The sequence below is a fragment of the Bubalus bubalis genome, chromosome 6, assembly GCF_019923935.1.
Source record: "Bubalus bubalis isolate 160015118507 breed Murrah chromosome 6, NDDB_SH_1, whole genome shotgun sequence".
NCBI lineage: Eukaryota > Metazoa > Chordata > Mammalia > Artiodactyla > Bovidae > Bubalus > Bubalus bubalis.
In genome coordinates, this window is record NC_059162.1 from 20339152 (window position 1) to 20367042 (window position 27891).

A 27891-nucleotide genomic window follows, 5' to 3' on the forward strand; every position below is an offset into this window, starting at 1 on the left:
GGTTGTTTTGAGGATTAAAGTAGATAATACATGTTCAATTTAAAGCATGGTACAAGAACAAAATAGGTGCCACAACGAATAGTTCGGTAGCTATTTACTTATTATTTCAAAAATATTTATCAAGTATTTATTACATACCAGGTATTGCTCTAGGCACTAGGATACTGGAAGAACAAATAAGGATAATTTCTATTTTCATGAGATTCACATTCTAATAAATTAATATGATTATTATTTATAATCTACAACGTAAGGGAAAGAAAGTGATTAGACTTTATGAGGTATTATAGTGACCTTATTTATTTAGGCTGTGCTGTTTGGCTTGCAGGATCTTGGTTCCCTGAACAGTGGTCGAACCCAGGCCACGGCAGTGAAAGTGCCACGTTTTAACCACTAAAATATCCAGGGAGTTCCCTACAGTGACCTTACTGAAGAGTGAATACAAACCACATAATCATACACATGAAATACACCTGTCCATCATAGCCTGATATATCAAGAAACGACTAGAAGTGGGGAAAAGGATAGAATATACTTATTAAAAATTTTTTAAATTTATTTTTCTCTAACTTAATGGAGATATAAGTGGCATGTAACATTGTTTAAGGTGTAAAATTTGAAGGCTAGGAATTTATTTATGAAACTGACAGGCATGAAATCACAACCTGGGAAACAGGTGCCACAGCAGTTCTCTACAACCTGAGGTTCTCTTTATGGAAGCAGTCAGTCTGATTACTTGAAATGACACATCTGGAAAGAGAACCTGACTTATTCTATTTAGAAGGATGTAAGATTACCTTTTAAGCACTTGAGAGTTTCTGTGCTGCACACATCCACCCTCATGGTTGACAGCTGTTTTTCTTTCAATTCTATCTGATCTTCTGAGCGCTTGTACAGCAACAGCTCTTCAATGAGGGCCTGAGACTGAACACGGACCAGGGTCATACTTCATTTATGAAATCATCCTCTTACTCTATCTTTCTACACCAAAGTAAAACATGACTAACACCTAACAAAACCATGAGAAGCAAAAACCTTCATATTTCCTCAGAATCAGGGATATCAACATCAATTCTTGTATCAAAACCATATTTTCAGTTATATACTTTAAAAGATCTTTTTCATGTTATTCAAAGATAATTTATGGATATAAAGTTAAGATTGAAACAGGCAAAGATCCATTTATCTCTTCTTTCAATTTGAATTAGATAGTTTTAGTATGTTAACTTTAAGTAAATTTTAATTTAATAGTTTCATAGGAAGATGAACCTCTTCTTCGGGTTTAATACAGACTTCAGCTGGCATACAGATAAAACTCTTGAGTTTTAGAGAGTTTCAATATGTTTAAAATATAATGGATGCATAATTCAATAAAAAGAAATCTTACAAGATGAACTATACAGAAAACTATAACACAAAAGGGTTGGATAATACTTTGGCACATGGGACATATTCTGTAACTTACTCGAAATTCAGCAACTATCTTAGACTTGAGAGCAGCTTTTGGATTCGTGGATGCTGTTGAATTAAACAAAAGGTTATTTAAGAATATAGACAAAAAATGTTGACTAATTATTTAGGGAAATTTTCAGCTTTATAGTTGAGGGTATATACTCTTTGAATATATGTCAAACATGCAAATTTAAATCATAGTATAACTCTTAGAACATACAGTGGATATGTAAACTGAAAACTCCCAAGCATGGTCAGTATAAAAATATGTACTATTTAGATAGGTTTAACCTACTTACCTCCAATATACCCTGTAAGTCTGAAGTCCTAGAATTACTGACTTGGAGATACATGAAGTATCTTTCTGCCTATTCTGACTGAGTGTAACAGGACCTTAACACCTCAAATTAAAGGTGTCCAGGAGCAGGACATCCAATTAATTCTGATCACTGGCTGAAGAAAATTTACTTCCAAGCATCAACTCTATTCCTATGTATTTAGTTTTGGATTTCTTTTTTCTGCTGACTCAATTCAAAGCAAAAACAGGCAGGAAAAGTTCTAGGTACAATACTACTGTGGTTGAACTTTGGCTGAAATGACGACTCTTGCTGTTCCTAAGCATGCAACTTATGACCAAAAGGATGTGAAAGGACTCCCTTAATCATGATGAATATCACATGCTTGCTGGAGCAAAACCATCCCAAGTGTCTTGTTTCACCTCCCAAGTCTGTCTTTTACCTTGTTCCCTCCACACCTTCAAATCTTTCTCAACATTCCTCAATTTGGCCCACAGCAGCCTATCACATGCAGTATTCCACTCCCATGATCTCATGCTGGGTAAACATGATAAACACAGCAGGAGCTCCTGTTAAGAGAATGGCTTCTGGCCAGGATTTGAGGCCCATGTCTAATCTGGTAGAGTATCTCCCCAAATCTGAAGGATTTCATGGCTCCCACAGAAATGCTTCTTAACGCCTAGTCTCCTCTTCAGCTCTGTTGTAATGCCAGCTGCCTCTAACTTCACATAGCTTTGAACCTTAAAGGTACCCCGGGCACTATCATGTATTTTTTTCTTCTTCCAATCCCCCAACTACTCTTGAATCTTCACACATTTAAACCCTTTTTCTGCATTTCCTTTGTTTAAAAGTATTTTTATTTTTTTTAAAGAAGTAACTCCATGATGGCTTGGTTAGTGTAAGTCACTGGGAGCCTCCCAGGCCTGGAAAACACAGGCTTGCCCATGGTTTATGCCAGGTACGATGTCAAATGGTCTACATTTTCTTCTGCTCCAAAAAGAGGAGGTAATTTATATTAGTTGAGATTTTGTTCCTTACTTTGTGATTTCTTCCACTGCTTATTCGGTTGTTTGTTCAGATTTTCTTTCAGCTGCTTCTGAGTTTTGAAAGTTGTACCTGGAAAACATTTCAGTTTTGCAATCTGGCGTTATGGGAAGCTGTTCTGTCTGTCCACTTCAGTGTCAAAGTTGAAAAAAGGCAATCCGAGACTGTGTGTTGTTTCTTTCTTTCCTTTTCTTTTATTTTTACAAAAAGATAAAAACACCCACCAGATCTAAGAAGCTGTCAAATAAACATGATTTCTGTATCAAAGAAATAATTAATTTGGAGAAGAATAGGGTAGGAAGTTTAAAAACACTAGGTAACTCACTCAAATGAAGAATTTAACAGCTTCTTAGAAGATGCTATTTTTAAAGCAAATTTCTAGTCAAATTACAGTCATGGTATCAAATATCACCAACTTCTACTCACTGACTTTATTACACGAATCTAATACATAGAAACTAAATACTTTTAAAAACACCTGTACAAAACTTACTGTAAATCTAAAGTAAAAGAGACTGAAGAATACCAATATATGATTAATGTATCAAATAATTTAGTGAAAACTGAAACCTTGTCTAAAAATTCTCCCAAAAGTAAGAGGACAGGGCAGTAATTATTAAACGCAAAAGATGAATAGTTTAAAGCACCCAAAGTAAAACAAATGGAGAAAATTAATTAATGATCATCACTTAATATGCTTGCCTTTTCTTAGTCAAAAAAACCAAAATTCAACCCTCTTCAAACCATTCTACTTAAATTAATGCAAACAGATTTGTACAGTTATTTAATTTTAAATAAGGCCATATCCCAAGCTTTGTCTTTCATTAATAAGCAAAAGGACTGGACCTGTAAAATACATATAATTTTAAAGACTGAATAATGATTCAAACTTTCTTTTCAGAGAGAAAGGATACTTACTCAAAGCTTCTCTTAATGCCATAATCATTTCTTCTGGGTATACATTTCTATCTTCCCAGATTTTAAAGATTCGTTCTACAGATTTAGAGACAGATGGATCCCTGAGAAGAAAGAAAAAGTGAGACATAAAAGTGTTAAACTTGCGTCTCAAACTAGAAATATGAAAATTAAGTTGTCAACAAAATTATTTTCCAGGGACTTACCTCATGGTCCAGTGGTTAAGAATCCACCTACCAATGCAGGGGAAAGGGAAACTGAAAGTCGCTCAGTTGTATCGACTCTTTCTGACCCCGTGGACTATACAGTTCATTGAATTCTCCAGGCCAGAATACTAGAGTGGGTAGCCTTTCCCTTCTCCAGGGGATCTTCCCAACCCAGGGATCGAACCCAGGTATCCCACACTGCAGGCAGATTCTTTACCAGCTGAGCCACCAGGGAAGCCCAATGCAGGGAATCAGGATTCCATCCCTGGTCTGGGAACTAAGATCCCACATGCTGTGGGGCATCTAAGCCCACATGCCCTAGAGCCCTGCTCCGCAACAAGGAAGTCACTGCAAGGAGCAGGCCACATACCACTTCTAGAGCAGCTCTCACCCACTGCAACTAGAGAAACACAGTGCACAGCAGTGAAGACCTGTGCGCCACAACCAACACCCAGCACAGCCAAAAATAAATAAATAAAAATTAATTAAAAAATTATTTTCCAAATGTCTTTTCATATTTATTTTAAAACATTTTTTTCTGATGTCTAGGGCTAAAATCTTAAAAAGTCTTGTTCGACACTTTTTATTGGTAAATGAGGTTATGGATGACATATTGAACTTTACTACTGGTTTATATGTTTCATGAGTACCTTATATTTCTATATACATTCATGAGCATACTCATAATCAAAGTTTAATTTTCCATCCATCACCATACAGCTGACTCCCTTTATCCACTTCACACTTTACCATCCTCCCACGCTGGTAACCACTACTTGGTCCTCTGTGTCTATGTGTGTGTGTGTTTGGTTATTTATTTTTATTTTTAAAACACATTCTATATATGAGTGAAAACATAAGGGACCTCTTTCTTTACCTGACTTATTTCACTTAGCATAATATCCTCAAGGTCCATTTGTGTTATCACAAATGGCAAGATTTCATTTTTTTTTTTTTTTTTTGACAGGAAACAGCATTTATCGGTAAGCGTGATTAAGGAGCAGACAGCGAGGATGCTCGTGTGCAGGGCCCGCCATCTGTCCAGGGGACCACGATTAGAGATGGATTGGCCCCTCAGCCGTCTGGCGTTTATTGGTGAGCTTGATCAAAGAGGGGACAGCGCTGATGCGTGTGTGCAGTGCCCGCCGTCTGTCCAGGGGACCACGATTAGAGATGGATTGGCCCCTCAGCCGTCTGGCGTTTATTGGTGAGCTTGATCAAAGAGGGGACAGCGCTGATGCGTGTGTGCAGTGCCCGCCGTCTGTCCAGGGGACCACGATTAGGGATGGATTGGCCCCTCAGCCGTCTGGGATGAGTCGCTTTTCTGCCGCCATGTTCTCAAAGTCATACGCGTTGAACTTGGTAAATCCCCACTTCTTGGAGATGTGGATCTTCTGGCGGCCAGAGAACTTGAACTTGGCCCGACGGAGGGCTTCAATCACATGCTCCTTGTTCTGCAGCTTGGTGCGGATGGACATTAAAGACCTGGCCAATGTGGACCCTGGCCACTGTGCCCTGGGGCTTTCCAAAGGCACCTCGCATACCTGTCTGGAGTCTATCAGCCCCAGCGCAAGACAACATCTTGTGGATGTGGATGACGTGAAAGGGGTGGAGCCGCACTTGGATGTGAAAACCATCTCTGCCACAGCTTTTCACCATGTGCTTGTTGGCACAAATATGGGCAGCCTCCAGGGCTTCAGAGAAGAGCTGATCATACTCATCTGACACCATGTGGCCACAGAGTAGGAACTAATCCACTTTGGCCTTCTTATGCCCCAAGCTGAAGATGTGGATCTTAGCATCAGGGACACCTCGGCAGAAGCGGGACTTTAGGTAAGGCTTGTTCTTACAATACTGGTAACACCGGGTGGGGCGGCAGCCCATGGCGACACCAGGATCTTCAGTGGCGAGCCGAAGGGAAAGAGATAATCTTTTTTTTAAATGGTTGAGTGGTACTCCATTTTTGTGTGTGTGTGTATACACACATATATATATATCACATTTTTCTTTATCCATTCAACCATCAATGGACATTTACAATGTTTTCATTTCTTAGCTATTGTAAATAATGCTGTGATGGACACAGGGGTGCATAAATCTTTTCCAATCAGTACTTTTGTATTCTTGGTATAAATACTCAGACCATACAGTAGTTTTATTCTTAATTTTTTGAGGAATCTCCATACTGTTTTCCACAGTGGCTGCATGGATTTACACTCCCACCAGCAGTGTCTGAGGATCCCATTTTTTTCAAATCCTCTCAAACACTTGTTATTTCATGCCTTTTTGAAAACAGTCATTCTGATGGGTATGAGGTGATATCTCACTGTGGTTTTTTTCATTTCCCTAACAATTAGTAATGTTCAACATCATCTGCCTACTGGCCATTTGTATATCTTCTCTGGAAAAAATCTCCATTCAGCTCCTCTGCTCCTTTTTTAAAGGGAGTTATTGGTTTTTCTGTTGTTGAGTTGTATGGGTTGTTTATATTTGGGGTATTAACCCCTTGTCAGATATTTGATTTGCAGATCTCTTCTCTCATTCAGTAGGCTATGTTTCTGTTTTATTGATGGTTTTCCTTGTTGTACAGAAACTGTTTTTCTATGAATACCATGCTGTTTTTTGTTATTGTGGCTTTGTAGTATCATTTGATATCAGGGTATGTGATGCCTGCCTATAGTTTTGTGTTCTTTTTTCTCAGTATTGCTTTGGCTATTCAGGTTCTTTTGTGGTTTCATATAAATTTTAGAATTTCTTTTCTATTTTGGTGGAAAACATCCTTTGATGTTTGATAGGGATTTTGATGGGGATTGCACTGAACCTATAGATTGCTTTAGGTAGTATGAACACCTGACAATGTTAATTCTTTCAATCCATGAGCTTGAAATATCTTTCCATTTATTTGTGTCTTCAGTTATTTTCAACAATGTCTTACAGTTTTCAGTGCACAAGTCTTTTACCTCCTTGATTAAATTTATCCTAGGTATTTCATTCTTTTTTGTTGTGATTCTAAATGGGATTGCTTTTTGTCTTAATTTGCCTTTCTGCTATCTCATTGTTAACACAGAAATGAAATTGACTTTTGTATACTGAAAGTTAATTGTATTTGCTTATTGTTTCGAATAAGCTTTTGGTGGAGTTTTAAAAATTTTCTCTATACAAAATTATGGCTTCCATGGTGGCTCAGCGTAAAGAATCTGCCTGCAATGCAGGAGACACAGATTCAATCCCTGGGAAATTCCAAGGACAGAGGAACCTAGTGGGCTACAGTCCACGAGATCACTAAAGAATTGGACATGATTAAGTGAGTAAACAACTATATAAAATCATGTCATCCACAAATAGTGACAGTTATACTTCTGTTCCAATACCTTTTATTTCTTTTTCCTGCCTAATTGGTCTGGTTAGAATTTCCAATACTATGTTGAATAAGAATGGCAAGAGTATATACATCATTGCTTTGTTCCTATTCTTAGAAGGACAGCTTTCAGTTCATCACCACTGAGTATTATTTTAGTTGTGGATTTGTCATATACTGCCTATAATGTTATGCTGAAAGATGTTCTTTCTGTACCCACTTTATTGAGAGTTTTTATAACTGGGTGTTGAATTTTGTCAAATGCTTTTTCTGCCTCTATTAAGATGATCATGTTTTTTAATTCTTTTTGTTAATGTGATTATTATGTTGATTTACAGATGAACCACCCTTGCATCCTTGGAATGTATCTCACACTGGACCATGGTGTATGATCCTTTTGATTTGGCTTCCTAATATATTTTTCTTTCTTTAAGAAAAATTGAAGTAGAATTGATTTATAATGTTGCTTTAATTTCTGGTGTAAAGCAGTGTAATTTGGTTATATACACACACATATATATTTGTTTTCCTATTCTTTTCCATTATAGGTTATTACAAGGTATCAAATATAGTTCCCTGTGCTATACAGTAGGACCTTGCTGTTTATCCATTTTATATATAGCAGAGTCTGTCTATTAATCTGAACCTTATTTATCCATTTCTGCCTTTGGTAACCATAAATTTGTTTTCTATACCTGTGAATCTGTTTTTATTTTGTAAATAAATTCATTGTATCATTTATAACTTGTATCTTCTTTATCCATTCATCTGCTGATGGATACTTAGGTGGTTTCCATGTCTTGGCTGTGGTAAACAGTGCTGCTATGAACACTGGGGAATATTTATCTTTTAATTTTTAAGGAACTTTTTGTTCTCCATAGTAGCTGCACCAATTTACAGTTCCACTAACACTATAGGAGGGTTCCTTTTTTGCCACACCTTCTCCAGCATTTATTATTTGTAGACTTTTTGATGATGACCAGCTCTGTGTGAGGTGATTCTTCACTATTGTTTTGACTTGCATTTCTCTAATACAGTGATGTCGAGTATCTTTTCAGGTGCCTGTTAGCCATCTGGATGTTGTCCTTGGAGAAAACACAATTTTAAGCGTTCTGTCCATTTTTTGACAGTTTTTTTTAAATTGAGCTGAATGAGCTATATTTTGGAAAATAAACCCTTGTCAGTCACATTACTTGCAAATACTTTCTCCCAGTCCATAAATTGTCTTTTCTTTTCGTTAATGGTTTCCTTTGCTGTGCAAAAGCTTCTGAGTTTAATTACACCAGTTTTGCTTTTATTTTCTTTTGCCTTGGGATATTGACTAAAGAAAACATTTATGTCAGAGAATGTTTTGTCTATGTTTTCTTAAAGTTTTATGGTGTCAAGTCTTCCTCTTTAAGCCATTTTAATGTCTTTTTTTGGAGGGGGCGCTGCGCAGGGTTAATAGTTGTGGTACACCAGCTTAGTTGTCCCGTGGTATGTGCGATGTTTTTGGACCAGAGATCAAACCTGTGTCACCTGCATCAGCAGATGGATTCTTAACCACTGGACCACCAGGAAAGCCCATTAATCATTTTTTAAATGTATAACTCAGTGACAAATAGATGCGGAAACAGTGGCTGACTTTCTTTTGGGGGGCTCCAAAATCACTGCAGATGGTGACTGCAGCCATGAAATTAAAAGACGCTTACTCCCTGGAAGGAAAGTTATGACCAACCTAGACAGCATACTCAAAAGCAGAGACATTACTTTGCCAACAAAGGTCCGTCTAGTCAAGGCTATGGTTTTTCCTGTGGTCACGTATGGATGTGAGAGCTGGACTGTGAAGAAAGCTGAGTGCTGAAGAATTGATGCTTTTGAACTGTGGTGTTGGAGAAGACTCTTGAGAGTCCCTTGGACTGCAAGGAGATCCAACCAGTCCATTCTGAAGGAGATCAGCCCTGGGATTTCTTTGGAAGGAATGATGTTAAAGCCGAAACTCCAGTACTCTGGCCACCTCATGCGAAGAGTTGACTCATTGGAAAAGACTCTGATGCTGGGAGGGATTGGGGGCAGGAGGAGGAGGGGACGACAGAGGATGAGATGGCTGGATGGCATCACTGACTCGATGGACGTGAGTCTGAGTGAACTCCGGGAGTTGGTGATGGACAGGGAGGCCTGGCGTGCTGCGATTCATGGGGTCGCAAAGAGTCGGACACGACTGAGCGACTGAACTGAACTGAACTGAGCTCTTCAGCATCTACAAGGTGTTCACTACATAGTAAATGAATGACAACTAGACTTTGTCATTTTCAAACCCAACTATTCATTATGAAGTCCCAATAGCTATTCACCAAAATCCTCAAGTAAAATACGCTGGAGAAATAGCAATTGATAGAAAATCATATAAATAAGACTAGAGTAAAATATAGTCAACAAAGCATGAGATGATGAAACTAGACATTTTAGTTCTGGTTTTAGTAAGAAGTCTTTGGGGAACTAGGTTTCTTCATTTGTAAAATTATTTTTACTAGATAATTTGTTAGGTTTAAATTTTGGCTAGATTTGTTTTTCATTTATACGAACACAGAACTCTCAAACTCCCACAATATAACCATCTCTTGAATTTACAAATTCAACTAAAAAAAAAAAAAAAAAAAATCCAGAATAGCTGTTTTACTTACCTTGTAATTCTAGACCTCTATTTCAGCCATTACTGATCACAACCTCAATTTCTACAGAACATACAACTACTACCACATACACATCATAAAATAATTAAATATAAACTTTGCTGTTTGACTTGTAAGTAACAAAAAAATTTATTGATTTGCACAATTGCTAGGATGCTGAATAGATGCTTTGTATACTAGCAACCCTTGCCTCGGACCACTTTCAAAACAAAAAAGTAAAGCACAAAGCTGATGAAGAATGTAAGAAGAGGTGCCCAGCTATCAGAGTTAAACAGAATAAGGAAATTTCCTGTCAGTCCAGTGGTTAAGACTCCAAGGGCCCGGGGTTCAAGCCCTGGTTGGGGAACCGGGCACAAGCCATGTGGCCAAAATCCAACAACAACAAACATGAACAACACAAAACCAACCAACCAACCAGAACCAAACAGCATAATCTTGTGCCTCACTCAGGGGAATATCTTTTCTTTATCAATATCTTATTTCTGGTACACCATTACAGTAATGTGCTGTATCTTGAAGCTTCTTAAATATTTGCCAACTGACCAAACGGAAGACCAAATAATGGGGTCAACTCAAGGAGCAAGTAGTCAATACTTAATCAGAATCCACCTTCCAATCTAGGGAATTCGGGTGCTATGCCTGGTCAGGGAACTAAGATCCCACATGCTGCCGGGCAACTAAGCCCACACACGGCAACAAGAGAAGCCCACGAGCCACAACTACTGAGCCCTTGCTCTGCAATGAGAAGCCTACACACTCTGTGACAAACACCCAGTGCAGCCAAAGAAAAATAAATAAAAACGCACTGCTCTGTATAGCCTAAAATAACCCCCATTTATAAAAATGTATCTTTTTTATTTGCCTATAACATGTTTTCCCTCGTGTGTCACTTGTCTTTAATTTTAGAGTGTCTTCTATAATGCAGTTTAATTTTGATGTAATTAAATTTATACTTTTCTTTATTATCTGTTCTTTAGGTCTTAAGAGCTTTCTAAACTAACCCTTACAGTCAGGAAAATATTCATTTTCTTCTAACATTTTAAAGTTTTATTTTATATATCAGAGTAATTCATTTGGAATATGCTTTTGTGTGCGGTATTGAGAAACATTTAATTTTATTTCTTCCACACAGAAAGCCCATGTCCCAGAATCACTTATTGAAGACTGCATCTTTCCCCCAATGAACTGCAATGCGACTTCTACCATTTACATTGGTCCCATATAGGTATGGGTGCATCTGTGGGCTCTCTGTTTTGTTCCTTAAATCTATTTGTCTATCCTTGCATTAATATCATCCTCTTTTAATTACTGTACCAAATAATAATTATTTTTTCCCTATATCAGATTTTTATTGAGAATAATTTCACTTTTTTATTCATTTTGTCAAATATACAGGTCATGAAATCATTATAGGCAGAGCTATTTCAGCCATCCCATCATCCCTTCACACACAATATCACTAAAAACATGTATTAGAAACTAAACCAAATAATAACTCTTGATATTTCATAGGTTAAGACCTACTTGGTTGTTTTGTTAAATTTATTTATTTTTGGTTGCACTGGGTCTTCACTGCTGCTTGTGGGCTTTGTCCAGTTGCAGTGAGCAGGGGCTACTCTTTGTTGAGGTGCTCAGGCTTCTCAGTATGCTCACTTCTCTAGCTGTGTAGTACAGGCTCCAGGCACACAGGCCTCAGCAATTGTGATTCAAGGGCTTAGAGCACTGGCTCAGGAGTTACGGCACAAAGCATTTAGATGCTCTGAGGGATGTGCAATCTTCCTGGACCAGGGCTTGGACCTGTGTTCCCTGCACCGGCAGGTGGATTCTTATCCACTGTACCACCAGGGAAGTCCCCTACTTGCTTTTTATCAACAGTTTTGGCTACTCCTAAGACACTGACTCCTCTATATGAATTTTACAATCAGTATAACAAATTTCTTAAAATATCCTATTAGGAACTTGATTAAAGTGTACTGTATTTATATGCTGAATGTTTATCTTTTTGAAAGTTTACAGTTTTCTCCATAAAGGTCTAAACACACTTTTATTCTAGGTATCTAGAGCTTTTTTGTTAATGTTAATAATATCATTTTATTATAACTGGTTATTTCTGACATACTGAAATGCTGCTGCTGCTGTTAAGTTACTTCAGTCGTGTCTGACTCTGTGCAACCCCATGGACGGCAGCCCACCAGGCTCCCCTGTCCCTGGGATTCTCCAGGCAAGAGTACCGGAGTGGGCTGCCATTGCCTTCTCCAACTGAAATGCTACTGATTCCTGTATGTTGATTTGTATTCAGCAACCTCACTGAACCCTCATAAGTCTGTAAATTCTCTTGGATTGCTTATGAAGATGATCACAAAGTCTCTATATCTTTTTACCCTATATGATTCTCTGGAAAACATTTTATAGTTCTTCAACAACTACAAGTCAAAATTTTCAAATTAAACAAAAATATAGTAAATACCATTCATATAAACACTGATTTAAAGTTATAACTGATATTTTGTTGAAACCAAATTGCAATGCAAATATGATACTATATACATTGTTTGAAACTTTTTTAAGACCACTAATACCATTATCATTCCGTTATTTCACCATTTTTATCCATTTGAACTACTACAAATTTATTTCTTTAGTGTATGCTAAAATTATTAGTGCCTTCAACTGATACAATTATTTAAAGTTACCTTTAACCTTTCCTCATTAGCCTCTGATAAAGTAATACTGTCTTATACCAAAATACAAACACACAATAGAGCCACTGAAAATGACTCACAGAACTGCTAATAAGGTAATCATACAGATGATATTCAATATGCTTAGACAATCCAATGACGCTTTAAACTATATCCATGGACCCACCAATGAATAACTAGGCCTATACCTAAGAAACACAGCTTTATAGCACTCCATGGTATTTCCATCCATGCATCAAGCTAACCAACCACCTATGAAGTGACAAGCATTGTGCTGGGAGCAGAAGCTCTAAGTCTGGGAGATAGAAACTGGTGACAAAAAGCAAGTATATCAATTATAAAGTGGTGTGTTAGGGGCTATGACAAAAGAAGCGGTAGGTATAATGATAGCAAAGAAGACCTGCTTAATCCAGACTGGGGAAGAAAAGTCAGGAAGGGTGGGGTAGGGGATGGGAGCAAGGCTCAACAGGGAAGGGACATACATGTACCTGTGGCTGATTCATGTTGATATATGGCAGGGCCAACACAGTATTATGGAACAATTATCCTCCAATCAAAAATAAATACATTTAAATTTAAAAAAAGATTAAGTAAAATTTGAAAAACAAGTTAGGAAAGGAAAACTTCTTGAGGATACTAGATCTATAAGAAAGGTGAAGGGATAGAATAAATAAAATCTTACAGAACTGATACCTAACTGGGAATACTGTACTGCTCTATGACTAACTACATAATTTGTTCTACCAGGCTGCCAATTCAATTTTCAAAGGGAACCAACTTCTTAAAGTCATTTACTTAAAATTGTAATTTGAAAACTGTTTAGTCCAAATAAATCTTACAGAAAAGCTGCATATAATATATAATTACATATGATATATATTAACAGATACTTAAAAAGTGAATACCCATGTAATCACAACCCAGGTCAAGAAATAATACACTACTGGCTACCTAGAGGACCTGAGTGGGTCCCTTCAAGATCACAATCCCTTCCATTTACCTGGGATGGAAGGGATTGTGTAAATTTACCATTTACCTAGACTTTTATACCTATTTCCTTAATTTTGTTTTAAAAATAGGTTAAGTATAAACAAGGCTGTATACTGTCACCCTGCTTATTTAACTTATACAGAGTACATCATGCGAAATGCTGGACTGGATGAAGCACAAGCTGGAATCAAGACTGCCGGGAGAAGTATCAATAACCTCAGATATGCAAATGACACCACCCTTATGGCAGAAAGCAAAGAAGGACTAAAGAAACTCTTGATGAAAGTGAAAGAAGAGAGTGTAAAGTTGGCTTAAAACTCAACATTCAGAAAACTAAGATCATGCATCTGGTCCCATCACTTCATGGCAAATAGATGGGGAAACAAGGGAAAACAGTGACAGACTTTATTTTCTTTGGCTCCAAAATCACTGCAGATGGTGACTGCAGCCGTGAAATTAAAAGATGTTTGCTCCTGGGAAGAAAAGTTATGACTAACCTAGACAGCATATTAAAAAGCAGAGACATTACTTTGCCAACAAAAGTCCATCTACTCAAAGCTATGGTTTTCCCAGAAGTCATGTATGGATGTGAGAGTTGGGACTATAAAGAAAGCAGAGCACTGAAGAATTGATGCTTTTGAACTATGGTGTTGGAGAAGACTCTTGAGAGTCCCTTGGACTGTAAGGAGATCCAACCTAAAGGTTCCTTTAGTCCATCCTAGAGGAAATCAGTCCTGAATATTCACTGGAAGGACTGATGCTGAAGTTGAAACTCCAATACTCTGGCCACCTGATACAAAGAACTGACTCATTGGAAAAGACCATGATGCTGGGAAAGATCAAAGGCAGGAGGAGAAGGGGATGACAGAGAAATGAGATGGTTGGATGGCATCACCGACTCAACAGACAAGAGTTTGAGTAAGCTCCAGGAGTTGGTGACAGACAGGGAAGCCTGACGTGCTGAGCTCCATGGGGTCACAAAGAGTCAGACATGACTGAGCGACTGAACTGACTGGCTGAAGTATAAACAAGTTTATTTTTCTGCCAAACTTGAACTTTATATAAATGGATTCATACTATGTATACAGAAATATTCCTTTGTACTTCCAACCAGTATTTTGTGAGATTTATCTATATCATTGCATATAACTGAAATCCATTAATTTTCTTTGCTGTTTGATATTCCAGTATGCCACAATTCATTCACCTTACTGTAAAAAGTGTTTCCAATTTTTTTTTAAATTAAGGTTTTCACTTTATTCTTCTTCTGCTGGACTGTGTGGTTTGCAGTCTTAGTTCTCCAACCAGGGACTGAACCTGGCCCCCTTGCAGTGGAAGCATGGAGTCCTAACCATTGAACTGCCACGGAATTCCCCCAAATTTTTATTACCATAGACAAAGTTGGTATTAAAAATTCCCTTCCAATGATCTTGCTGCAAATATGGAAGTTTCTCAGGGTTTTTAAAAGCTTAGGGTTGGAACTACAAGATCACAGGGTATATGTAACAAACTTAAAAAAAAAAAGATGAGGTTGTTTTATACCAATCAACCCTCAAAACTAACAGTATAAGAGAGCTTCCACTGTGCCACAATTTTGCTAATGTTTGTACTGGTGGACTTAAAGATTTGTACGTGTGCAAGTTATTGCTTTATTGCCTCTAAGCTCCAACACGTCCTTCTTTGTACTGGGGCCAGACACTGAAAACTCTATTTCCCATTGGTTCAGAGTTGGATTCTGCCAACAGAGAGCCCTGGAGTGACACTGAGAAGCTGGAAGAAGCAGTAGGGATTCCTCTTTCAGGGTTATATTTTCAAGTGGATCAGCACAGAGGTACCCTGGCAGCATTTCAGCACAGCTCTTGTAGTTCAGTGGTGAGTGCTCTCTGACCTGTTTCTAAACCACTAGTGACAGGCAGCATGTTCTTACAGCCATCTACTCTTTCCTGAGGTCTGAATCTCAGCTTGGAGTGGGTTAGGGTGGGGGTAGTTATTTACTTTTCCCTCAGGTTCAGAAGTAGTAGCTGCTTTCAGCACATACTATTCCATATCACCTTAAGAGTTATTTTATTCTTTCTAGTAGTTAGCTACCTTTTACCTACTTAACGGTCCTTTTTTCCCTCCAAAGTTAAGCTTCTTAAAATTTATTTTGCTACACCTGTGGCATGTGGAATCTTAGTTTCCTAACCACAGATTGAACCTGTACCCCGTGCATTGGAAGCGTGGAGTCTTAACCACTGGACTGGCAGAAAAGCCCCTCAACGATCCATTATATTAAATTTTCCCTGTTTAAATTACTGGTATGTGATTTCTCTCTCCTGATCAGGACTTAATGTATATGATATGTAATGATATATTTCAGCAATTCTAGGGCTACATGACATGTGCTATCAAAACAAACTGAATGCAAAAGGAGGTAAGAAAATACAGCTGTCTGCTATTAAGCCAGATATTAAAGAGATCTGCAAGAACAAAAAACACTATTAAAACTGTAAGTTTTGATTATTAACACTTATTGTTTTAAAAAGTCATTAATAAGTATTTAAACGATTTCTGGCTTGATTTCTCATATAAGCCAGTTATAACTAAAATCTTTAATATATTATCTTTCTCTTATTATTTGTAATTTTTTATATATTCTGTATATAAATCTTTTGTTGACTGCAGAATATTTTTTCTCACTCTGTGGCTTGTCTTTTCCTTCTTTATAGTGTCTTTTAATTAAATGGTAGGTTTTCATTTTAATGTAGCTGAATTTATCAATCTCCTATGTTGTCTCCAAAAGATCTGTAGCTCTTTCATATTTGTATTTAATATATGCAATTGATTTTTGTGTATGATGTGCACAGGATCTAATCTTTCCTATATAGCAAATCTGCCCCAGCAATATTATGAAAAAGTTCTTTTTCACACAGCAACCAAGTATACATATACACTGGTCTGTTTTTGACTTTGTATTATGTTCTACAGCTTTCTTTGGTTATCTCTGGGCAAATATAATTCTGCTTTCTTTATCACAGCTTTATAACCAGTCTTGAAACCTGGTAGAGCCTGTCTTCCCACCTTGTTACTCTTCAAGAGTTTCTCGGCTTTTTCTTCGTGGGGGAAGAAGAGGGAGCTCTCTGCACTTCCATACAAAATTCAAAATCAGTTTGTACTTTAGCTGCCCCCACTGCAAGCTGAGATAACTCCACTGCAGCAGTCATCACATTACTGGTCCCCCTACTCATGCTGTGTCCAGGCTACACCGTGTGTTATTCGTTGTCTAAATCTCAGATCATTAACAGTGCGAAGCACTTAGTAAATACACAACATATGTTCCAGGAATTAATACATTGTACAAAAGCAAATAAATAAATTTGTAAAATGGGGGGAAACTATTAAGATCTTAATTAAGATTGCACTGGACTTATAAATCAGTTTGGAAAGAAATGATATCATTAAATATTGAGTCTTCCCTATCCACGAATTATTTGTTTCAGTTTTCCATACTGTTTCTCAATTATGTTTTATAATTTTTTCAACATGATCTTATACATCTTTTGTTAAGATTTCTAAATATAGCTGATTCTCGTTAATTGCAGATTTTGTATTTGCAAATTCACCCACGTGCTAAAATTTATTTGTAACCCTAAAATTTACTTCTCAGATATATTTTGTTTGGCTAGCAATAAATTTTTTAGAATATGACTTAGTTTCACACATTTAAAATTTGGGAAACTTCATATACGAATCTAGATTTTGACCTAGCTTAAAAATGACAAAGTTTTTTGGAAGGTCTGACAACATATGTTAACACTGAAGTTATGTTTCTTTACGGCCATAGGCTAGAGCTGAATAGCTGCTGTCCCTTTTAGATGGATTTTTCCTTACAATCAACCCACTTCACTCACCTAGGTTACCTGCCTGGAATTTCTAAACATTTGCCCCTCCTAAATTAAAGCGATTAAAATGATAGCCTTAAATTAAGAGAAATGAATTTGCAAAGTGTAACTGTGAACAGAAATTTAAAAGGGGGTAGTGGTGGTTAGGATGTGGCTATTTATGGAATACTAAAGCTCATATCCTAATATCCTCTCATTTATCATATACTTTACCTCAGATGGTAAAGAATCTGCCTGCAATGCAGGAGACTTGGGGTTTGACCCCTGGATCTGGTACATCCCCTGGAGAAGGGAATGGCTACCAACTCCAATATTCGTGTCTGAAGAATTCCATGGACAGAGGAGCCTGGCAGGCCACAGTCCATAGGGGTGCAAAGAGTCGGACACGACTGTGCAACTAACACTATATTACAATCAATTTCTTTATAAGTGAGGATATATTCTGTTTCACTCATAACAGTCTTCTACTCTTGATTCTATTACTGTTTTAAAATATATACAAATAAATGACAGGGGAGCTCTGACTTCAATGTTCTTATAAATAATCATCTTGGATATTTTATCCTTCTACATTAAATATTATTGAGATTCTGACTGTGATTACAATGAATTTATAGTCTACATTTTGGGAAAGAATAACAATACCAGATCTTTCCCTTCAAAATTATATATCTATCACTTCATTTACACATATTTTCTTTAATATCCTTTAGTAAAGTTCAGAAATTCTTCTCTGTAAAAGCTTTACATACTTTTTATGTTATTTTTGGGTAAGGTTTCCTTTACTTGGGGGATAGGAGGCATTATTTTGGAGAAGGAAATGGCAACCCACTCCAGTGTTCTTGCCTGGAGAATCCCAGGGGCAGGAGAGCCTGGCGGGCTGACATCTATGGGGTCACACAGAGTCGGACACGACTAAAGTGACTTAGCAGCAGCAGCAGCAGGAGGCATTATTTTGTGTTGCAAAAAGAATCTTTTTTCCCTAATTACATTTAAAAGAAAATAATCACAATTTAACCATTTGTTTCCAACTTCAATAAATTCTGCAATGTACATCCTTTGAAGACAATCTTTGTATTTCTGATTTTTTTCTTCAAGATAGATTTCTATGAGTCACATTCCTGGGTCAAAGAGGATGGAGAGTTTATAGGCTCTCAATTACTCGAGAATTTCTGGAGGACAGATCATTTAAAGCCTTTGAACAAATTCTGCCAAATGGCTTTCAAGAAAAGTTCTAATTTATACTCTCACCAGCAGTACAGAGACGCCTGGCTTCCATTAGTAAAAAGAACTCCACTCTTTTGATTAGTGTGAAAAGTTGCATTTAAACTTCTATTTCTTTGTATAGTTGAGTTGAAAATTCTTTTCTTTAATTTATATGTCTTCTGCCTGTCCCCATTCTTTGCTCGTTTCTCTATCAGGATGTTAAGTGTCTTGTCCTTGGAATGTTTAGTTTTTACAATACAAAAGTAGTTCAAACAAACAAACGAACAACTGGTTGCTAGTCCATGACTACTCAACACTGGCAGAGGCCCACAAAGATGCACTGGGCCCACCACCAAACTTACAGGGAGAAGGTGGCCTTTATGCTTCATGGCAGAAGCAAGCCTTCCATAAATCCCCTAATCACACTGTTAATTGGTTACTATTAACATACACAGGAAATCTACTGCTTTTCTATGTTGAACTTGAATCTGGCTATTTAACTGAACTCTCTTGAATAATCTCTGGATTCTATGTAGGCCAAGGGGTTGCAAACTACAAACCTCAGGCCAAATCTGGTCTGCTGCCTGTTTTGTAAATAAAGTTTTATTGGAACACAGCCATAACCATTTGCTTATGTATTGTCTATGGCAGGTTTCATGATAGAATAGTAGAGTTGAATAGTGGCAATAGAGATCCTATGGCCTGCAAAGACTAAAATACTATCTGGTCTTTTATAGGAAAAGGTTGCCCACCCCTGATATAGGTAATCATATTATCTGCCAATAATGATAATTCTATCTCTTCTAAAGGCATTCTTCTTCTTACTTATTTAGAAATAAAGGGAATCTCAACCTAATGGTGAATAGTAATGATGATAAAGGGCATCGCTGTCCTGAAATGCTTTTACTATTTCACCATTAAGTGATTTTATTACAGGTTTCTGAAGATAACCTCCATTGAGTTGAAAACATTTTTGGAGCTTAAAATTTTATTTTAAAGGACTGTACACAAAGCAGTTGTTCATAAAAATATCTTTACATGGTAAAACAAAAGCTGGCAACCCTATATTAATCCATGAACTAGGTCATGAAACCTAAGTCTAAGAAACACTAGGTTAAGTTTTCCAGACTATAATGATATTTACAGCAGAAACCATAAGTGGAGATCATTTAGTACACTGCTTTGTTTACTCAAAATTATACTGAATTTAAATATGTAAAGAGGCAGCACAGAACATAAGCTCTAAGGTCTAGATAGGCTTGGGTAGGAATTCTGCCAAATACCACTACCCCCGACCCGGCCCCCCTACAGCTGTGAGAGCTTAGGCAAGCTACGCAATCTAAGTCAGTTTTCTTCTCCTTAAAACAGGGACAATAGTAGTAGCCACTTTAAATGTTATTCTCAGGATTAAACAACCTGAAGTACACAGAGCACTTTGTATAAGTATCTGGTCAATTATGAATGTTCAATAAAGGTAGGTGCTATTACTGTTATTACTTTATGTTCTTCTGACATGTGTATAAATCTTTATTACTTAGTATCTGAAAGTAAGACCACATCTTAATCTTTTGTGATACCAAAGTAGACCATCTCAAGTTTACAATCCAATGGAAAGGACAAGGATCATTCCATTGTGACTGGGTTAATACTAAGAAATGGGTCAATAAAATAGAATATTCATATATTCACACAATCACAACAAGTATATAATTTGAGGAAATATTTGGCTACTTTTATTTTTCCACATAACTGTTTGTCCTTCAATTGTGTATATATGTGTGTGCTTCTTGCACCAAGCAAACAACTTACAAATATGCATGAAACACAAGGAAAACACTATTAATACAGGGCAAATAGGATCAAATACGAGTGTTCCAGCACTTTGGAAAATGCTGGATACAATTTTGCTAAGAATGGAGTAAATTAATATGGAGTTAGGAGTAAATATTTTCATTTTTCCTAATTACACAGATTTCATGAAGAGGGCAAGATTTCAGAAAGACTGCAAGAAAAATGGAAAAATATAAAAATCACAAAACAGAAGAAACAGAAAGAAGTACAATCAGAGAGTATGAACAGGAGATACATTCTCCTGGTCAAATAAGGAGAAAACAGGCAGAGCATAGATAACAGACAAGTTTTCAAAAAGGGAAGAAAAACTCTTTAAAAGAAAAATATGTATATTACCAAAAAAATTATAATGAACAACAGAGACAAAATACCCTTGAATCTTCAAGCATGTGCAACTTTTATAATTCTTACTAATGGGTAGGATGGGAAATTGAAATTCTAAATTTTCTAAGCTTAGATCCCAAAGAAGAGTGAGAATTTACTTACTTCACTAAAGCAGCTGCTTCAGGAAGTACATCAGCAAATGATTCGCGGAATATGATCGCGTTTTTCCTTTTACAGTTCTGTATGACATCATTGGCAAGGTAAAAGAGATTCAAACGGTGGGGATAGGCAGCTGTAGATGAGAAAAGACAATAAAGAAAACCAAATTAGTCAAGTTATACTTAGTGTAACTTACTCCAAATACAAACAGACAAACGAACTAATGGATCAATTTACTGAACCTAATGCCTAAAAACCTTGACTGTTTCAGGTTAAGTTTCTGTTCAAAGTGTTCCTTTGAGCAGATTTCCACTTTACTTTGTATATGTTTGGCACCAAAAAATACATTAACTTTGGAGAAGCTAAAATAAGACAAACTGTTCTCCCAAACATCTGGGAAGATTAAAAACTTGAGCTGAAGTAGTTCAATTTGTTGCAAAGACACCAGGATTAGTGGAAGGACTGTGGGCTTTAGGATCCAATCAGAATGTGACCTTAGACAAACTGCTTAACCTCCTTTCCATTATTATTGTAGACAGACTCTTTTCACCTTCCCATCTACTGGAAGAGAGGCTTGCTGCCACTTTCATCACCAGGTGAATGTCCTGGGAAATAAGTAATTTGAGCCCCAAAACATACCTCGGTCAATCTTTTTTAAAGCTCCAAGGCAAGGCCCAATCTATTTACTATCTGGAACCTTGAGCCAAGCAAACCCAAGTTTCATCATTATTCTGAACAATCTTAATATCCATATGGATGATTCATCACATTTTCTAGTTTCAACCTCAAATTCAGTGACCTCCAAGAACCACTTCTTTCTACACTTTCAAATCACCCTTTCTGACCACAACCACCCACTCTGTTGTATCTGTCCTTCAATTTCATCAAGGTCTCTTTATTTTCTCTAACTCATGTATAGTCTCTTCTAGTACTCAATTCTTTCTCTACCAATTCCAGAGTCTTTTTGATTATCTAAACCACTCATATTAAAACCTTCATATACTTTTCATTCTCCCTACAGTTTATAGCCTATCACATGTATTCAACAAAATCCTATTTCTGGATCAATCCAACTGAATGCCTTTACTGCACCTCTATTTCTGTCCCTGGGTTCTGCCAAAGAAAAATCACACCAAGAGTATTGAAACAATTCAGTCTCCTCCTCACTGGACCCTCCTTCCACGTGTCTTTAATTAGCATCTTCTCTAATTTGCTGTTAGACCTATTTCAAACTTTTACCACTCTTATGATGCACCCTTATGTATACCACATTCTTTCTCACTCTTAGGAAATAACCTTAATATGCTATTTCAGAGAAGCAGAAATCATTAGATGGAACTTATGTTCTCTCAAAAAATGTATCCATAGGGATTTCCCTGGTGGTCCAGTGGTTGGGAGTCTACATTTTCAATGTAGGGGGCACAGGTTTGATCCCTGGTCAGGGAACTAAAAGTCCATATGCCATAGGGCTCCGACAAAAAAAAAAATGTACCCGTATTTAAACCAATCCAAATCAACTTAGCTGAGACGGTTAAGATCTTTCAGATTTAGGGATCTGAAAGAGTATTATATAGTCACTGTCTCCACTTTGATTTCTAGTAACTCCATAATTATAGGAGCTACCTTTTTTTTGTACTTACTCACACGGCAGTTACTATGGTTACCAATAAACTCCAACTTACTAAACCCAAAGGCGAGTTTTTTTTTTCCCCACCTCCAAAAAAAGATTAGCATGATTAAAAAATTTTGTTGAATAATGACAGAATTTCTAAACATGAAAGAGGATCAGTGGCTATACTTTATAACCAGTATTTGCAACTGGAAAGACAGATTTATTGCCCAGTCTTCATTTTATTACAAACAACCCACATTTACTATTTCCCTGTGAAGTCATGACTATTGCTTTGGGAATGAGTCCCTACTGCAATTAAGTATAAAAAATATCTTCCATAATCAGACTGTGACCTACATAATTGCGTAAGAGTTAAAAATCCTCGAAGAGGTGGGTTTTTTGTTTTTTAAAAAACATTCCTTTTACACACTACAAGGTAATAATTAGTATTTTGGCTTTTAAAAATCCTACATGATATTTAGAATGGCAGTCCCCAAAGGTCCTCCTTTCATTTAACTGAACACACAGACCCTCTTCCAGAGTGTACATTCTTGGGATGGACTCGAAAGACCTCAACCTTCACATGTTTACATGGGTTTGAGAACAAAGACAGCATCATCCAGAACGTAGTAGTCATTATACATGTCGCCTTCACACAGCTATGGCAGTCTGGTGAAAGCTTCAAAAACAAAACCAGCTTTTCTGAAAACATCAGGCAGACTATTTTTTCCCAATTCTGTTCCTTGATTTCCAAAATTTCCAATGGTTTATCCCATTTGCCACCTACGTTCTCCACATAAAGACCAAAGAAAGGATGACCCTGCCTCTGGTTGGCTCCAAGACACTTCTGATATCTTTTTAACAAAGTCAGAGAGTGATCACAATGGTCCAGCAAATTCAAGCAGCTGATGACATCATACTAAAACCCTATCTTCTGCCATTCATTTATACCAAGCACTCTGTATTTCTTCTTCTGTAGCTGCCATGTCATAGTTTCAGACAGCTCAGTGGCATAAATTTCTTCAAAATGAGGGCTCCTGATTTTTGTGACCTCTCCATCTCCAGCACCTAAATCAAGAAGTCTATGGGTTTTCCAGTCTGGGTTAATTTTAAGCAGTCTCTGAAACTGATCTGGTGAAAACACAAACATTGAGCCTCTTTCCAGGTGGTGTTGGAGAAGACTCTTGAGAGTTCCTTGGACTGCAAGGAGATCCAACCAGTCCATTCTGGAGATCAGCCCTGGGTTTCTTTGGAAGGAATGATGCTGAAGCTGAAACTCCAGTACTTTGGCCACCTCATGCGACGAGTTCACTCATTGGAAAAGACTCTGATGCAGGGAGGGATTGGGGGCAGGAGGAGAAGGGGCCGACAGAGGATGAGATGGCTGGATGGCATCACCGACTCGATGGACGTTGAGTCTCAGTGAACTCCGGGAGTTGGGGATGGACAGGGAGGCCTGGCATGCTGCGATTCATGGGGTTGCAGAGTCGGACATGACTGAGCGACTGATCTGATCTGATCTAGCAACCCACTGATAGATGTTCTAGACATAAACAGGCTAAAAACAAGTGAATGAGTGATATAACTGGATAAACAGCCAGCCCGATTTCTCACTGCTGTTGTTTAAGAAGATCTGTGTTCCTTGATCAAGGTAACTCTGAACAGACACAGCCTGGAGCTTAATTTCTCTGTTGCACACATACCACGGTGGTTCTCCTTCCTGCCGCCTGTGGCCACAGCCGGGCACCCCGGCCACTCATCATGTTCATTTACAGGGAGCGGGTGAGTGGGTTCCACAGCGTCTACACCCCCCGCACCAGCTACACGGACGCCACGCTTAGGCACAGTCAGCTCACGAGCAGCTTCGCCCGGGCCGGGGCCAGCGTAGGGGCCGCGGCCACTCGCTCCAATCACCACCGGGGCGAGGAGGACGTGCCGCTGCCTCCAGCTAATGCTGCAGCTGCCCAGGCTCAAGCCATCGCACCCAACTCACCCATCCAGCCCCTTCAGGGCCGAGGCAGAGGGTCAAGGGGAGTTTTTTCAAAATTGCTATTTCTACAGAGAAGTATCATTTCCACCAGGCTTTTGGTACACAGAATAATCTAATAAACCCTCTTTTGGTCTCTGTCTTAATCACTCTTACTTCTCCTCTGACATCTCTAGCTGCTCCTCCATATATATACACAGGCGGGCATGTATAGTTACAGGCAGCTCTGCCTGTGATCCTCCTCCTTTAAATGCTGGTGCTTCCCAAGGTGCAGTGTTTTAAGATTTCAGGTTCGAAACCAGTCTGTTCCATTCCTGGCTTTGTCACTTACTAGCTTTAGGGGCTTATACATTACCTAACTCTTCTGTATGTTACCTTTTTTCCTTTGAGAAATGACAACTTCATGGGTTGTTAAAACAATTAAATAATAAAACAATGTATGTAAACCATTTAGAATAGCGCTCAGTCAACAGAAAATGGAATACTATCAGCAGAACTACCCACATTTAACTACTACCATCTGTGTATCAATGACTCCAACACCCATAGATTTCGTGTCTGGATTTCCCTTACCAGTCAACTCAGACATCTACTTCAATCATCTCAGAGGCACCCTGAACTTTCTCAATATGATTTCTCAATATTTTATTAATAATCTTCCTCCTTGTCCATCTCTTACTGTTCTTATATTTAGCTAGAATTTCAGCAGTCTTTTTTGGCTCTTCTTTCTCCCTACTTAATCCTTACCCCATTTTGATAAATCTGCAAGTCCAACCAATTTTGTCTCCAATATATGCCAAATTTATTTCTTTTCCTTTTCTTCCTACCACTGCTCTTTGCTGGGTTATCTCTTTTGACCTGGACAACTACTGCAATAACCTCTTAACTGTTTATCTTGCCTTGGACCTGATCTTCTCAAATTTATTCTATACATTGTTGGCCAAATTCATCTTCTAATATGTAAACATTATCCAATTATTTCTCATATGAAATCTGTCAATGATTTCCAACTGCTTATTAGAAAATGTCCAAACACCTTCAGTTCAGTTCAGTTGCTCAGTTGTGTCCAACTCTTTGTAACCCCATGGACTGCAGCACGCCAGGCTTCCCTGTCCATCAACAACCCTAGAGCTTACTCAAACTCATGTCCATCAAGGCGGTGATACCATCCAAACATCTCATCCTCTGTTGTCCCCTTCTCCTGCCTTCAATCTTTCCCAGTATCAGGGTCTTTTCAAATGAGTCAGTTCTTCACATCAGGTGGCCAAAGTATTGGGGTTTCAGCTTCAGCATTAGTCCTTCCAGTGAATATTCAGGACGGATTTCCTTTAGGATGGACTAACGGAACCTTTAGGTTGAATCTCCCTGCAGTCCAAGGGACTCTCAAGAGTCTTCTCCAACACCACAGTTCAAAAGCATCAATTCTTTGGTGCTCAGCTTTCTTTATATTCCAACTTTCACATCATTACATGACTATTGGAAAAACCATAGCTCTGACTAGACGAACCTTTGTTGGCAAAGTAATGTCTCTGCTTTTTAATATGCTCTCTAGGTCAAACACCTTAGTTTTCACTCATTTTCTGGATTTTTACCTTCTCTTCCAGTCTCATCTCTTCCCCTTCAAAGTTCTACCTTTAATGAATTACTCACAGAACCCAGAAACACCTCACAAAGAACTTTCCTTTTCTATGATACCCTATCCTACATAATCGTCAGTGTTTTCTATTCACCCATAGAAAAGAGCCCCAAATTTTAAATTCAATTCATGTTAGATTCTGACCCCTCTCCACCTCATCTCTACTTTTCCCCAGAACGAATCATCCCAAAGTTTTGTTTTCTTTTTTTCTTTTTGACCATGCCCCATGGCTTGTGGGATCTTAAGTTTCCCCTGACCAGGGACTGAACTGAGGACCTTTGCAATGAAAATACAAAGTTCTAACCAGGGAATTCCCACCCTCAACTATTACTGGAGAGATTAAGAGACTCAAGGTATACAGCAATCTAATGTAACTAATCTGTGTTCCTGAAATGGATACAGGTTTGGACGTCAGCTGTAAATCACATTTCTGGATCAACTGAAGAAATCTGAATGTGGTCTGGGACTAGAGAAAATGAAAATTTACAGAAATGGAAATAAAGAAATCATCAACTGGGGGGAAAAAAACAGTAATTACAGAATGATCTCGTGTTAGAAAAAAAATCAATAAAAGAGATCAGAAAGAACATGGAATTAAGTTTTAAGAGTACAGATCTCTAGTTTTTTCCCTTTTACCTGCCTGTATTCAAATTTTCTATTAATATGATACATTTTTGATCCTTTCATAACTGATTAAGGAAATATAATAATTTCTGTCCAAAAAGTTTAACTGATTGTCTTGAACTAATTTGTATCTCAGCCTGGACTTGTTCTTTGAACTTCAGACTCAGATACCCAAATGCCTACCCAATGTCTCTCTTGGATGTTTAATACACAGCTCAGATTCAACATGTGATGTTGTGATTTCTTAATTCTCTTCTCTCCTACAGTCTTCTCCATCTCTGTAAATGGCATTTCTTCTGCGGTGGCTTTTCTCAGCCAAAAATCAAGTCATCTTTGACTCCTCTCTTTCACATTACATATCCAAATTCAAAATACACATTTCATTAATGCTACTTTTTGAAATATATACAGATTTAGGAAGTTACAAATGTGGGAAGGAAGAAGGTTAGAAATAAACCCTGTGGTGCTGGATTGTAATTGGAAGTCTTGGCATGAATTCATAGTTATTTACAGAAAACATACAGTGAATAAATGTATTTGTCTACATACAATTATTTCTTAAATCTCTCCATTGAAAAGGCCTAGAAGTAATAACATCCCAGGCACCTAATACCGAGATCTTTGTTTCTTAGAGGAACCAGGAGAAATGGCTGATTCCAGGCCAGGAAAGAAAGTATCGATACAAGAGCTCAGAATATCTTATACTAGTCAAGTGCACAAAGAGTGATGTCCAAAGAATACAGGCACTACCTTCAAGAGGTTCCCACTGGCCAAATCTATTGCATGGATAAACTGTGTCAAAATAAATACTAGTAAAAGACTATAACCAACTGAATAAAGTAGCAATCCATGAATACATACTGATGAAAGTAATGAAAGAAATACACTGGAAGGGGGAAAGCCCTGCCTTATAATCAAATGCCAATCTATGTATGTGTAAGGAATGAAGGAATTAAAAACCAACATCTGGCAAACA

The 27891-nt window shown here is 37.7% G+C and overlaps 1 protein-coding gene and 2 pseudogenes across 8 annotated transcripts in view; all 3 read right to left on the reverse strand.

The window, feature by feature from the left end:
- The window catches only part of RPRD2 (regulation of nuclear pre-mRNA domain containing 2), a 95344-nt gene that overhangs the window by 26917 nt on the left and 40536 nt on the right, over positions 1–27891 (reverse strand). For 4 of the 8 annotated variants that reach the window (XM_044944404.2, XM_025287898.3, XM_044944407.1 and 1 more), the window contains exons 2-6: positions 21060–21189; positions 3711–3811; positions 2787–2864; positions 1466–1518; positions 798–924 (exon numbers count right to left, since the gene is read on the reverse strand). In XM_044944404.2, the coding sequence (XP_044800339.1) occupies positions 798–924; positions 1466–1518; positions 2787–2864; positions 3711–3811; positions 21060–21189 (489 nt within the window). The remainder of the gene's footprint in view (positions 1–797; positions 925–1465; positions 1519–2786; positions 2865–3710; positions 3812–21059; positions 21190–27891) is intronic. The other 4 variants (XM_044944405.2, XM_025287899.3, XM_044944408.1 and 1 more) reach the window with 1 other exon arrangement.
- Positions 5301–8057, reverse strand: LOC112585566 (annotated as a pseudogene).
- Positions 21132–23952, reverse strand: LOC112585565 (annotated as a pseudogene).